Below are 10,478 nucleotides of genomic sequence, written 5' to 3'. Positions count from 1 at the left end.
CAGCTCGTATGAAAACGTACAAAATGTGAATGTATTCAAAAACTATTCTGCAGGTACTATCTTTAAAGCAAGACATAAAATCATTATGAAGTCTTGTAGGCATCACACTGTTTCAACAGAAATAAATAGATAACACTTTCTGGTTAAGTACAGCAGCAAAAAACAAGAGGCATCCTTTTTAAGCAGGAGAGTCAGCGCTAGAGCCGCTGTTCAGACCTGAATTCCTCTCACAGCCTGCTTTACATTTTCCAGTAGGGCTTTATTTTCTGGACTCTGATAACGATCTTGATTTGTATACATTTCCGTCAAAGTAGTCACGTAAGCATCAAAATTTTGTTCATTGATTGGATCCTACGAGATATTAAATAGTAGTTCATATACAACCTTTATTTCCGGAATAGTATATTCACAAAAGCATCAAACAGTATCACGGCACAGTGCCGCTGCACAGAGCACCCACAGGGCGGGCAGCGCACGCTTAGCTTTATGGAATCAGCCCCACCAATGTCGCTAGCGGTTAATGTTATGGCTTGGGGGAGGTAACCAAAAACAGCCAAAGGTTGAAGAACCATGGGATAATGATTTAAAAAAAAAAGACATCTAGGTCATGACGTGAAGTGAGGAGGAGCCCAGTCCTCGTTCTGCGCGCTCAGTCACTTACCATGTGGGGGAGCTGGATGTTGGCTAGGCTGTGGATTAAGGACTGGCTCAGGCTGGCCAGCTCGTGCAGAAGAGACTCGTTCTGCTGCTCGATGACCTTGTTCTCCTCCTCGATCGTCTTCAGGTTGCTCTCCATTGTGGTAATCTGGAACACACAAATCCACGGGACATGTAACACGAGGCCGGCCACCGGAGCGTCTAGGGGCTCGGGCGGAGACGGGGGCAGAGGGGCGGAGGACGGGCCCTGTCCTCGTCTCCATGGAGCCCCACAGAGACTCTGCCCCCTGAAGGGTCTGGCTTCGTGTTCTCGCTCCGGTACATTTGAGAATTCGGCCGCTGGCTGACAACAGCACGTGACGGTTCCGGCTGTGTCCTGGGGGTTTGGTAGGATGGGCAAGCTCTGGCTACCCTGCTGTCTTCTGGCTTTGGGGACGGAGCTGGCTGTGGGCTAGACTACTCATTCTTTGCAGGCTGATTCTAATCCTGCCACGGCCCAGTCCTAACGGTCTCTGTTTCTCTGTGAGGTATCTGGTCTGATGGGTGTGCCAGGTGTCACACCTGTGTCCCTGTCCCAGTGAGGGCCTGCAGGTCCAGCAGGGGGGCATGGGCCTGCACCTCCCTTGGAAGGGCCCCCGGGGGCGCCGGTCCTGGGGCCCAGAGGGGATGGTGCGGCTCTCTCCCCAGCCCCTGTGTCTCCGTGCTTAGAGCTCACTGGACGCCACCGGTGCTTCCCCAGAGAGAATGAACTCCTGTGGACCTGGCTTCCAAGCTTGAGCATGACCTAGGGAAGTGGCAGAGCACAGGGGTCCTGGGAATACCGGCCCCCATACAGAGGAGACAGAGCAGAGGGCAGGAGTGCTGCTCACCACGTGTATTCCGGAGAGCCCCTGCCTTCTGACCAGGCACTTCTGAGATCAGAGCCACACTGGGATCCAGAGACCCCTCCGCCCTAAGGACCCCCCCACTGGAATCCAGAGACCCCTCAGCCCCAATGCCCCCCACCACTGGAATCCAGAGACCCCTCCACCCCAACGCCCCCCACCACTGGAATCCAGAGACCCCTCCACCCCAACGCCCCCCACCACTGGAATCCAGAGACCCCTCGGCCCCAACGACCCCCCCACACTGGGATCCAGAGACCCCTCCGCCCTAAGGTCCCCCCCGCACTGGAATCCAGAGACCCCTTCGCCTAATGCCCCCCCTGCCTCTACCATCCCCCCATGCCAAGGGACCCACAGCCTGCCCTACCCCCCCCCACATGCCCAGGGACCAATGGCCTGCCCTCCCCCCTCCCCCATGCACAAGGATCCACAACCTCTCTAGGTCTCTGCACCCCTCCACCCTGCTTCCCTCTGCACCTGACCCTTCGCTAGTCTCAAGTCCTGCATTTCACAAGCTGGACTGGCCACTGCAAGGAAACGCAGAGCAATCAGGATCCACAGAGGCCCAGAACTCAGACTCTGCCCGACCCCTGCACCAGCACTAACGGGACATTCCGGTCAGATTCCACCTGACCCCTGCACCAGCACCCACGGGACACTCGGGTCAGATTCCACCCGACCCCTGCACCAGCACCCACGGGACACTCGGGTCAGATTCCACCTGACTCCTGCACCAGCCCCCACGGGACACTCGGGTCAGATTCCACCCGACCCCTGCACCAGCCCCCACGGGACACTCGGGTCAGATTCCACCTGACCCCTGCACCAGCCCCCACGGGACACTCGGGTCAGAGCCTCCACCCGACCCCTGCACCAGCACCCACGGGACACTCGGGTCAGAGCCTCCACCTGACCCCTGCACCAGCACCCCTGGGACACTCGGGTCAGATTCCACCTGACCCCCGCACCAGCACCCACGGGACACTCGGGTCAGATTCCACCCGACCCCTGCACCAGCACCCACGGGACACTCGGGTCAGAGCCTCCACCTGACCCCTGCACCAGCACCCACGGGACACTCGGGTCAGATTCCACCCGACCCCTGCACCAGCACCCCTTGGGGTGGTGGGGTGGTGATGTCTCAGGAGGGAGGGACCGAGTGCAGCTCCCAGGTGAGGGGAATGCAGACATCTGCTACCATGTGGGTTTGAAGTGAAGTCAAGACAGCAACTTAGAGAACTCACAGAGAAACTAAGACCTCAGGGGAGCCAACTGCAGCAAGAGGAGCGCAGATACTGCGGCCCAAGTCCAGCCACAGGGACAGCGCAGCCCCCCACGGCAGAGGCCAGCTCCTCACGTGGCGCTCACACCGGTCCCCTGCTCTGAGCCAACGCCGGGTGACTTCGCACGCCGTCTCTTTCCTATTCCAATTCCACTCACCTTCCTGAACAACACTGTGCAGCCCCAGCTCTATGAGCCCAGGGACAGCAGCTCCACAGGCTTCCGCACTGCCCTCCCTCGGTGCCTGAGCCTCCCCCCCCTCCCTCCTGGGCCCCTCCTGGCTCCTGGGGCAGGCTATAGGTGTGGTGCATTGCACCCTCACTTAGTACATGCTGATGGAATCTGGCCTGCTCCATGCCCCCTGTCTCCTGCCTTCTCCAGGGAGGATTCCGTTCTGGACTTGGCTAGGGATCAAGGACACTTGAAGTGTTCCCTAGATGAAGCCCGAGCCACGCCGCTCCTTGCACCTTGCTGCTGAGGCCTTGCTGGGACTGGGTGGCTGAACAGGAGGGGAGGTGTATTAAACACCCAGAGGATCCAGAGGGGAGGTTGGAGTGTGCACAGCCAGCCGAGAGCCTGGAACAGATCAGCACCTACGTGCACATGCTAGTGAACTCAGCCAACCAGGCATGGGGCAGCAGCAGGCCTCAAGGGTCCCGCCATCCTGAGTCCGAGGGAGGAACTCACTTCTGTGGAGGTGGGCTTCTAGGCAGGCACTCCACCACTGAGGCACACCTCTAGCACTGAGCTAGGGCCTTGCACCTTCGCGGTCAACAGTGCACAGCTGGATTGATGGTCCCACCACACCTCACACTGCTTCTTTGGAGATGTGATCTCGGGATGTGCTGCCCGGCTGGCCGGAAGCCTCGCCTCTCCTGCTCTCGGTGTCTCTGCGCAGCTGGGGTTTCCGATGTGAGCTACAGGTGCCCAGCTTGGCAAGGAACTCTGGTCTGTCAAATCCCAGAAACAGACCCCACCTCCACTTACTGAGCTACGTACGGAGCACGACCATACTGGGTTTCCTAGGCACATGCAAGCCACCATGGTTACACTGACTTGACCAAAGATACTGCTCAAGCACTGAGCACCACGGTCACCTACGGGCATGGAGGGGTGACAGGGTGACAGGGTTAAAGGTCATCAGGGTAGGACCTTGATGGCTGGCTTTATAGGAAGACAGACAGACACACACCCTCTCACACACACACACACACTCACACACACTCGCACACGGTCCCTGTCCTACTGCGGGTCTTGCAAAGAAGCTGTTAGCAGATAGAGCCCTTGAGGCCGAGCTCAGAACCATGAGTGAAAATAAATTTTCATTTTTAACTCAACCATTCTGCAGCCCTGTGTCCCTGGCAACAGAAAAGGGATCGAATGCAGATGGCCGAGCAGGGGAGATGGCCTCACCCTGGTGGGAGTCAGAAACGCAGGCGTGCCGGGGCCTTCCTCACCCCACAGGGGCTCTGTGCTCAGACAGATCTAAACCTGGGTCCCCCCTGAGCAGACAGCTGTCATCTGGATGGAGCCCCAAAGGTCTGTGACCCCCTCTCTGCCCCCCCTCCCTGGGCTGGGCAGGTGACAGCAGAGAGGACCACCACCCCTCTAGCTGTACATAGTTCATGCCTGTCAGCTTGTCCCAATCCCACCAATGCCACTGTGCAGCAAAGACAGAGAGTCAGTCCGGGGGGTGGGGGGCGAGCAGCACTGCACCGGTTCTGAATGGACATGGAGGGGGGAGGGGCAGCACTGCGCTGGTTCTGAATGGACATGGAGGGGGGAGGGGCAGCACTGTGCTGGTTCTGAATGGACACGGAGGGGGGAGGGGCTGCACTGCACCGGTTCTGAATGGACATGGAGGGGGGAGGGGCAGCACTGCGCTGGTTCTGAATGGACACGGAGGGGGGAGGGGCAGCACTGCGCTGGTTCTGAATGAACACATGGGGGAGGGGCAGCACTGCGCTGGTTCTGAATGGACGCAGAGCAGGGGGCAGGAGCAGCTGCGCTGGCTCTGAATGGACACAGAGGGGGGAGGGGCAGCACTGCACTGGTTCTGAATGGACACAGAATGAGGAGCAGCAGCACTGGGCTGGTTCTGAATAGATGCAGAGCAGGGGGGAGGGGTAACACTGCGCTGGTTCTGAATGGACACAGAGCAGGGGGGAGGGGCAGCACTGCACTGGTTCTGAATGGATGCAGAGCAGGGGGAGGGGCAGCACTGTGCTGGTTCTGAATGGACACAGAGCAGGGGGAGGGGCAGCACTGCACTGGTTCTGTATGGACACATAGGGGGGAGGGGCAGCACTGCACTGTTTCTGAATGGATGCAGAGCAGGGGCGAGGGGCAACACTGCACTGTTTCTGAATGGACACATGGGGGAGGGGCAGCACTGCACTGGTTCTGAATAGACACATGGGGGGAGGGACAGCACTGCGCTGGCTCTGAATGGACACAGAGCAGGGGGGAGGGGCAGCACTGTGCTGGTTCTGAATAGACACAGAGCAGGGGGAGGGGCAGCACTGCACTGGTTCTGAATGGACACATAGGGGGGAGGGGCAGCACTGCGCTGGTCCTGAATGAACACATGGGGGGGAGGGGCAGCACTGCACTGGTTTTGAATGGACGCAGAGCAGGGGGGAGGGGTAACACTGCGCTGGTTCTGAATGGACACAGAGCAGGGGGGAGGGGCAGCACTGCGCTGGTCCTGAATGAACACATGGGGGGGAGGGGCAGCACTGCGCTGGTTCTGAATGGACGCAGAGCAGGGGGGAGGGGCAGCACTGCGCTGGCTCTGAATGGACACATGGGGGGAGGCGCAGCACTGCGCTGGTTCTGAATGAACACATAGGGGGAGGGGCAGCACTGCGCTGGTTCTGAAAGGACACATGGGGGAGGGGCAGCACTGCGCTGGTTCTGAATGAACACATAGGGGGAGGGGCAGCACTGCACTGGTTCTGAATGGACGCAGAGCAGGGGGAGGGGCAGCACTGCGCTGGCTCTGAATGGACACATGGGGGGAGGCGCAGCACTGCACTGGTTCTGAATGAACACATAGGGGGGAGGGGCAGCACTGCGCTGGTCCTGAATGAACACATGGGGGGGAGGGGCAGCACTGCACTGGTTCTGAATGGACGCAGAGCAGAGGGGAGGGGCAGCACTGCGCTGGTTCTGAATGGACGCAGAGCAGGGGGGAGGGGCAGCACTGCGCTGGCTCTGAATGGACACATGGGGGGAGGCACAGCACTGCGCTGGTTCTGAATGAACACATAGGGGGAGGGGCAGCACTGCACTGGTTCTGAAAGGACACATGGGGGAGGGGCAGCACTGCGCTGGTTCTGAATGAACACATAGGGGGAGGGGCAGCACTGCACTGGTTCTGAATGGACGCAGAGCAGGGGGAGGGGCAGCACTGCACTGGTTTTGAATGTACATGGACGGGGGCAGCACTGCACTGGTTCTGAATGGACACAGAGCAGGGGGGAGGGGCAGCACTGCGCTGGTTCTGAATGGACGCAGAGCAGGGGGGAGGGGCAGCACTGTGCTGGTCCTGAATGGACACAGAGGGGGGAGGGGCAGCACTGCACTGGTTTTGAATGGACACAGAATGGGGATGGGCAGCATTGTGCCGGTTCTGAATGGACGCAGAGCAGGGGGGAGGGGCAGCACTGCACTGGCTCTGAATGGACACATGGGGGGAGGGGCAGCATTGTGCTGGTTCTGAATGGACACATAGTAGGGAGGGGCAGCACCGCGCTGGTTCTGAATGGACGCATTGGGGGGGGAGGGGCAACACTGAGCTGGTTCTGAATGGACGCAGAGCAGGGGGGAGGGGCAGCACTGTGCTGGTCCTGAATGGACACAGAGGGGGGAGGGGCAGCACTGCACTGGTTTTGAATGGACACAGAATGGGGATGGGCAGCATTGTGCCGGTTCTGAATGGACGCAGAGCAGGGGGGAGGGGCAGCACTGCACTGGCTCTGAATGGACACATGGGGGGAGGGGCAGCATTGTGCTGGTTCTGAATGGACACATAGTAGGGAGGGGCAGCACCGCGCTGGTTCTGAATGGACGCATTGGGGGGGAGGGGCAACACTGAGCTGGTTCTGAATGGACACAGAGGGGGGAGGGGCAGCACTGCGCTGGTTCTGAATGAACACATGGGGGGGAGGGGCAGCACTGCGCTGGTTCTGAATGGACGCAGAGCAGGGGGGAGGGGCAGCACTGCGCTGGCTCTGAATGGACACATGGGGGGAGGCACAGCACTGCGCTGGTTCTGAATGAACACATAGGGGGAGGGCAGCACTGCACTGGTTCTGAAAGGACACATGGGGGAGGGGCAGCACTGCGCTGGTTCTGAATGAACACATAGGGGGAGGGGCAGCACTGCACTGGTTCTGAATGGACGCAGAGCAGGGGGAGGGGCAGCACTGCACTGGTTTTGAATGTACATGGACGGGGGCAGCACTGCACTGGTTCTGAATGGACACAGAGCAGGGGGGAGGGGCAGCACTGCGCTGGTTCTGAATGGACGCAGAGCAGGGGGGAGGGGCAGCACTGTGCTGGTCCTGAATGGACACAGAGGGGGGAGGGGCAGCACTGCACTGGTTTTGAATGGACACAGAATGGGGATGGGCAGCATTGTGCCGGTTCTGAATGGACGCAGAGCAGGGGGGAGGGGCAGCACTGCACTGGCTCTGAATGGACACATGGGGGGGAGGGGTAGCATTGTGCTGGTTCTGAATGGACACATAGTAGGGAGGGGCAGCACCGCGCTGGTTCTGAATGGACGCATTGGGGGGGGAGGGGCAACACTGAGCTGGTTCTGAATGGACGCAGAGCAGGGGGGAGGGGCAGCACTGTGCTGGTCCTGAATGGACACAGAGGGGGGAGGGGCAGCACTGCACTGGTTTTGAATGGACACAGAATGGGGATGGGCAGCATTGTGCCGGTTCTGAATGGACGCAGAGCAGGGGGGAGGGGCAGCACTGCACTGGCTCTGAATGGACACATGGGGGGAGGGGCAGCATTGTGCTGGTTCTGAATGGACACATAGTAGGGAGGGGCAGCACCGCGCTGGTTCTGAATGGACGCATTGGGGGGGAGGGGCAACACTGAGCTGGTTCTGAATGGACACAGAGGGGGGGAGGGGCAGCACTGCGCTGGTTCTGAATGGACGCATTGGGGGGAGGGGCAGCACTGCGCTGGCTCTGAATGGACACGGAGGGGGGAGGGGCAGCACTGCGCTGGCTCTGAATGGACACGGAGGGGGAGGGGCAGCACTGCGCTGGCTCTGAATGGACACGGAGGGGGGAGGGGCAGCACTGCGCTGGCTCTGAATGGACACAGAGCAGGGGGGAGGGGCAGCACTGCACTGGTTCTGAATGGACGCAGAGCAGGGGGAGGGGCAGCACTACACTGGTTTTGAATGTACATGGACGGGGGGCAGCACTGCGCTGATTCTGAATGGACGCAGAGCAGGGGGAGGGGCAGCACTGCACTGGTTTTGAATGTACATGGACGGGGGGCAGCACTGCGCTGATTCTGAATGGACGCAGAGCAGGGGGGAGGGGCAGCACTGCACTGGTTCTGAATGGACGCAGAGCAGGGGGGAGGGGCAGCACTGTGCTGGTCCTGAATGGACACAGAGGGGGGAGGGGCAGCACTGCACTGGTTTTGAATGGACACAGAATGGGGATGGGCAGCATTGTGCTGGTTCTGAATGGACGCAGAGCAGGGGGGAGGGGCAGCACTGCACTGGCTCTGAATGGACACATGGGGGGAGGGGCAGCATTGTGCTGGTTCTGAATGGACACATAGTAGGGAGGGGCAGCACCGCGCTGGTTCTGAATGGATGCATTGGGGGGGAGGGGCAACACTGAGCTGGTTCTGAATGGACACAGAGGGGGGAGGGGCAGCACTGCGCTGGTTCTGAATGGACTCATTGGGGGGAGGGGCAGCACTGCGCTGGCTCTGAATGGACACGGAGGGGGGGAGGGGCAGCACTGCGCTGGCTCTGAATGGACACAGAGCAGGGGGGAGGGGCAGCAGTGTGCTGGTTGTGAATGGACACAGAGGGGGGAGAGGCAGCGCTGGGTTGGTTCCGAATGGACGCAGAGTGCGTGTATGTGGAGAAGGAAGTACTGTGCCTGGTTGTAATTGGACAGGTGCACAGTGTGTGCCCACAGAGGCACTGCTGGGGCCCAAAGACCTTGTAGGCTGAGGTGTGCGCGAACCGCAGGCCCCCTCTCTGAGCAGGCATGTACTGGGGCTCAGGCGTCTCCTCCCTCTGCTCCCTGCTGGCCGCAGGGCCCTGGAACCTGCACATACAGGGCATTTTCCTGCAGGCACAGCTTCTCAGAGCCTAGGGCCATCAGCCCTCTCTCGATGCCTCACGGGGACGAAATAACACTAGGGCCTGAACATCTGGGGAAGGCAGAACCCTCACCTTTCTTCCCACCCAGGAGCAGGGGAGCCTCTGGGAGTGCTGGCCCACAACATGTACACACACAGACAAATGGGCGGCTCACAGCCACTGTGGAACAGACAATTGTCACAACGTTTCAGCAGAAGACCAAGACAACCAGGTGAAGAAAGAAAGAGAAAGTGAGCAAAGACAAGGAATGGACATCCATCTGTCTGCTGCCTTTCCTCATGCAGAAAGCACAGGAGAACTGGAGTCTCCATTAGGACTGGAGCTGGGCTCTGGGACTGCAAGTCGGAACCAGAGTTGGGGCTCTGTGTTGGCGCTTGAGCTGGGATCCTTGTTAGAGCTGGAGTTGGGGTTCTAAGCTGGGGTTCTAGACCTAGAACCAGAGCACCCCATGGAGCTGGGTTGGGGTTCCACACACTGTTACCTGAGTTCTGAGTTTGATCATATCAGCCTCCATCTGGGAATTGGATTCATTTAGCTCCTTGATTTCTTCATCCAACTGTTTGATTTCTTCATCGTTTTCGATACCTGTAATGGCGAAATTAGCACGTCACCCCTGTCGTGCCTGAAAGCACAGGAGCTGGGGATTTTTTTTGGTTCTTTTTATGTCTTGTATTTAATTTGTTTAGAAAACATACCCTTGAATTAACAAACATGGGAAATGAACAATTTTCCTGTGTTTCGGGCTCAGGTGACCCTCCCAAGACCTTGGAGGAAAGGGGAAATGGGAGCCAACAGCTGGTGCTGACAGAACCAGGCCCTAGGCTCATACCCAGTTCATGGCCTCCAGGTCCGCCCTCAGAGGCCAGCCTGCCGGGCCCCGGGAGTCCCCGGGCTCAGCCCCACCTCCTGCACCCAGCAGGGCTGCGCACGCCGCCCCCCTCCTCTCCCGCCACCCTTGGGACCTGAGCAGGGTGGTGACAGCGGGCGGCACCACGGCATTGTGATCAGCCCAGACCCACGACAAAGCCTGTGTGGACAAAGGGGTCCCACGGCAGCTCCGTGGCTGCCATGGCTGTTGGTGGCCACAGAGCCCTGTGCGCTGAGGACCCTGCAAGTCCCCTCTGCTTTGGGCCTTGTGGCCCTGTGAGCAGGCTGCACACGGAGGGAAAGAGAAAGAGGGCCTGGGACCCGGGAGCCCTGGTGGCTCAGCCCACCAGGTGCCTTTGTGAGGCCCAGGCCTGCCCCGACCCTCCGTGGACGCCCTCAGGGAGCTGGCATGC

General features: G+C 59.7%; 1 protein-coding gene across 7 annotated transcripts in view; it reads right to left on the bottom strand.

The window, feature by feature from the left end:
- Positions 1 to 210: 210 nt before the first annotated feature.
- Myt1l (myelin transcription factor 1 like) overlaps positions 211 to 10,478 on the bottom strand; it is a 136,411-nt gene continuing 126,143 nt past the window's right edge. For 5 of the 7 annotated variants that reach the window (XM_048352184.1, XM_048352182.1, XM_048352187.1 and 2 more), the window contains 3 exons: positions 9,680 to 9,783; positions 662 to 805; positions 211 to 351 (listed from right to left, as the gene is read on the bottom strand). In XM_048352184.1, coding sequence (XP_048208141.1) covers positions 211 to 351; positions 662 to 805; positions 9,680 to 9,783 — 389 coding nt within the window. Of the gene's footprint in view, positions 352 to 649; positions 806 to 9,673; positions 9,784 to 10,478 lie in introns of those variants that run through there. The other 2 variants (XM_048352183.1, XM_048352188.1) reach the window with 2 other exon arrangements.

This window comes from Perognathus longimembris, chromosome 8, assembly GCF_023159225.1.
Source record: "Perognathus longimembris pacificus isolate PPM17 chromosome 8, ASM2315922v1, whole genome shotgun sequence".
In the NCBI taxonomy this organism is placed as follows: Eukaryota; Metazoa; Chordata; class Mammalia; order Rodentia; family Heteromyidae; genus Perognathus; species Perognathus longimembris.
This window is presented reverse-complemented; position numbering and strand designations above follow the sequence as displayed.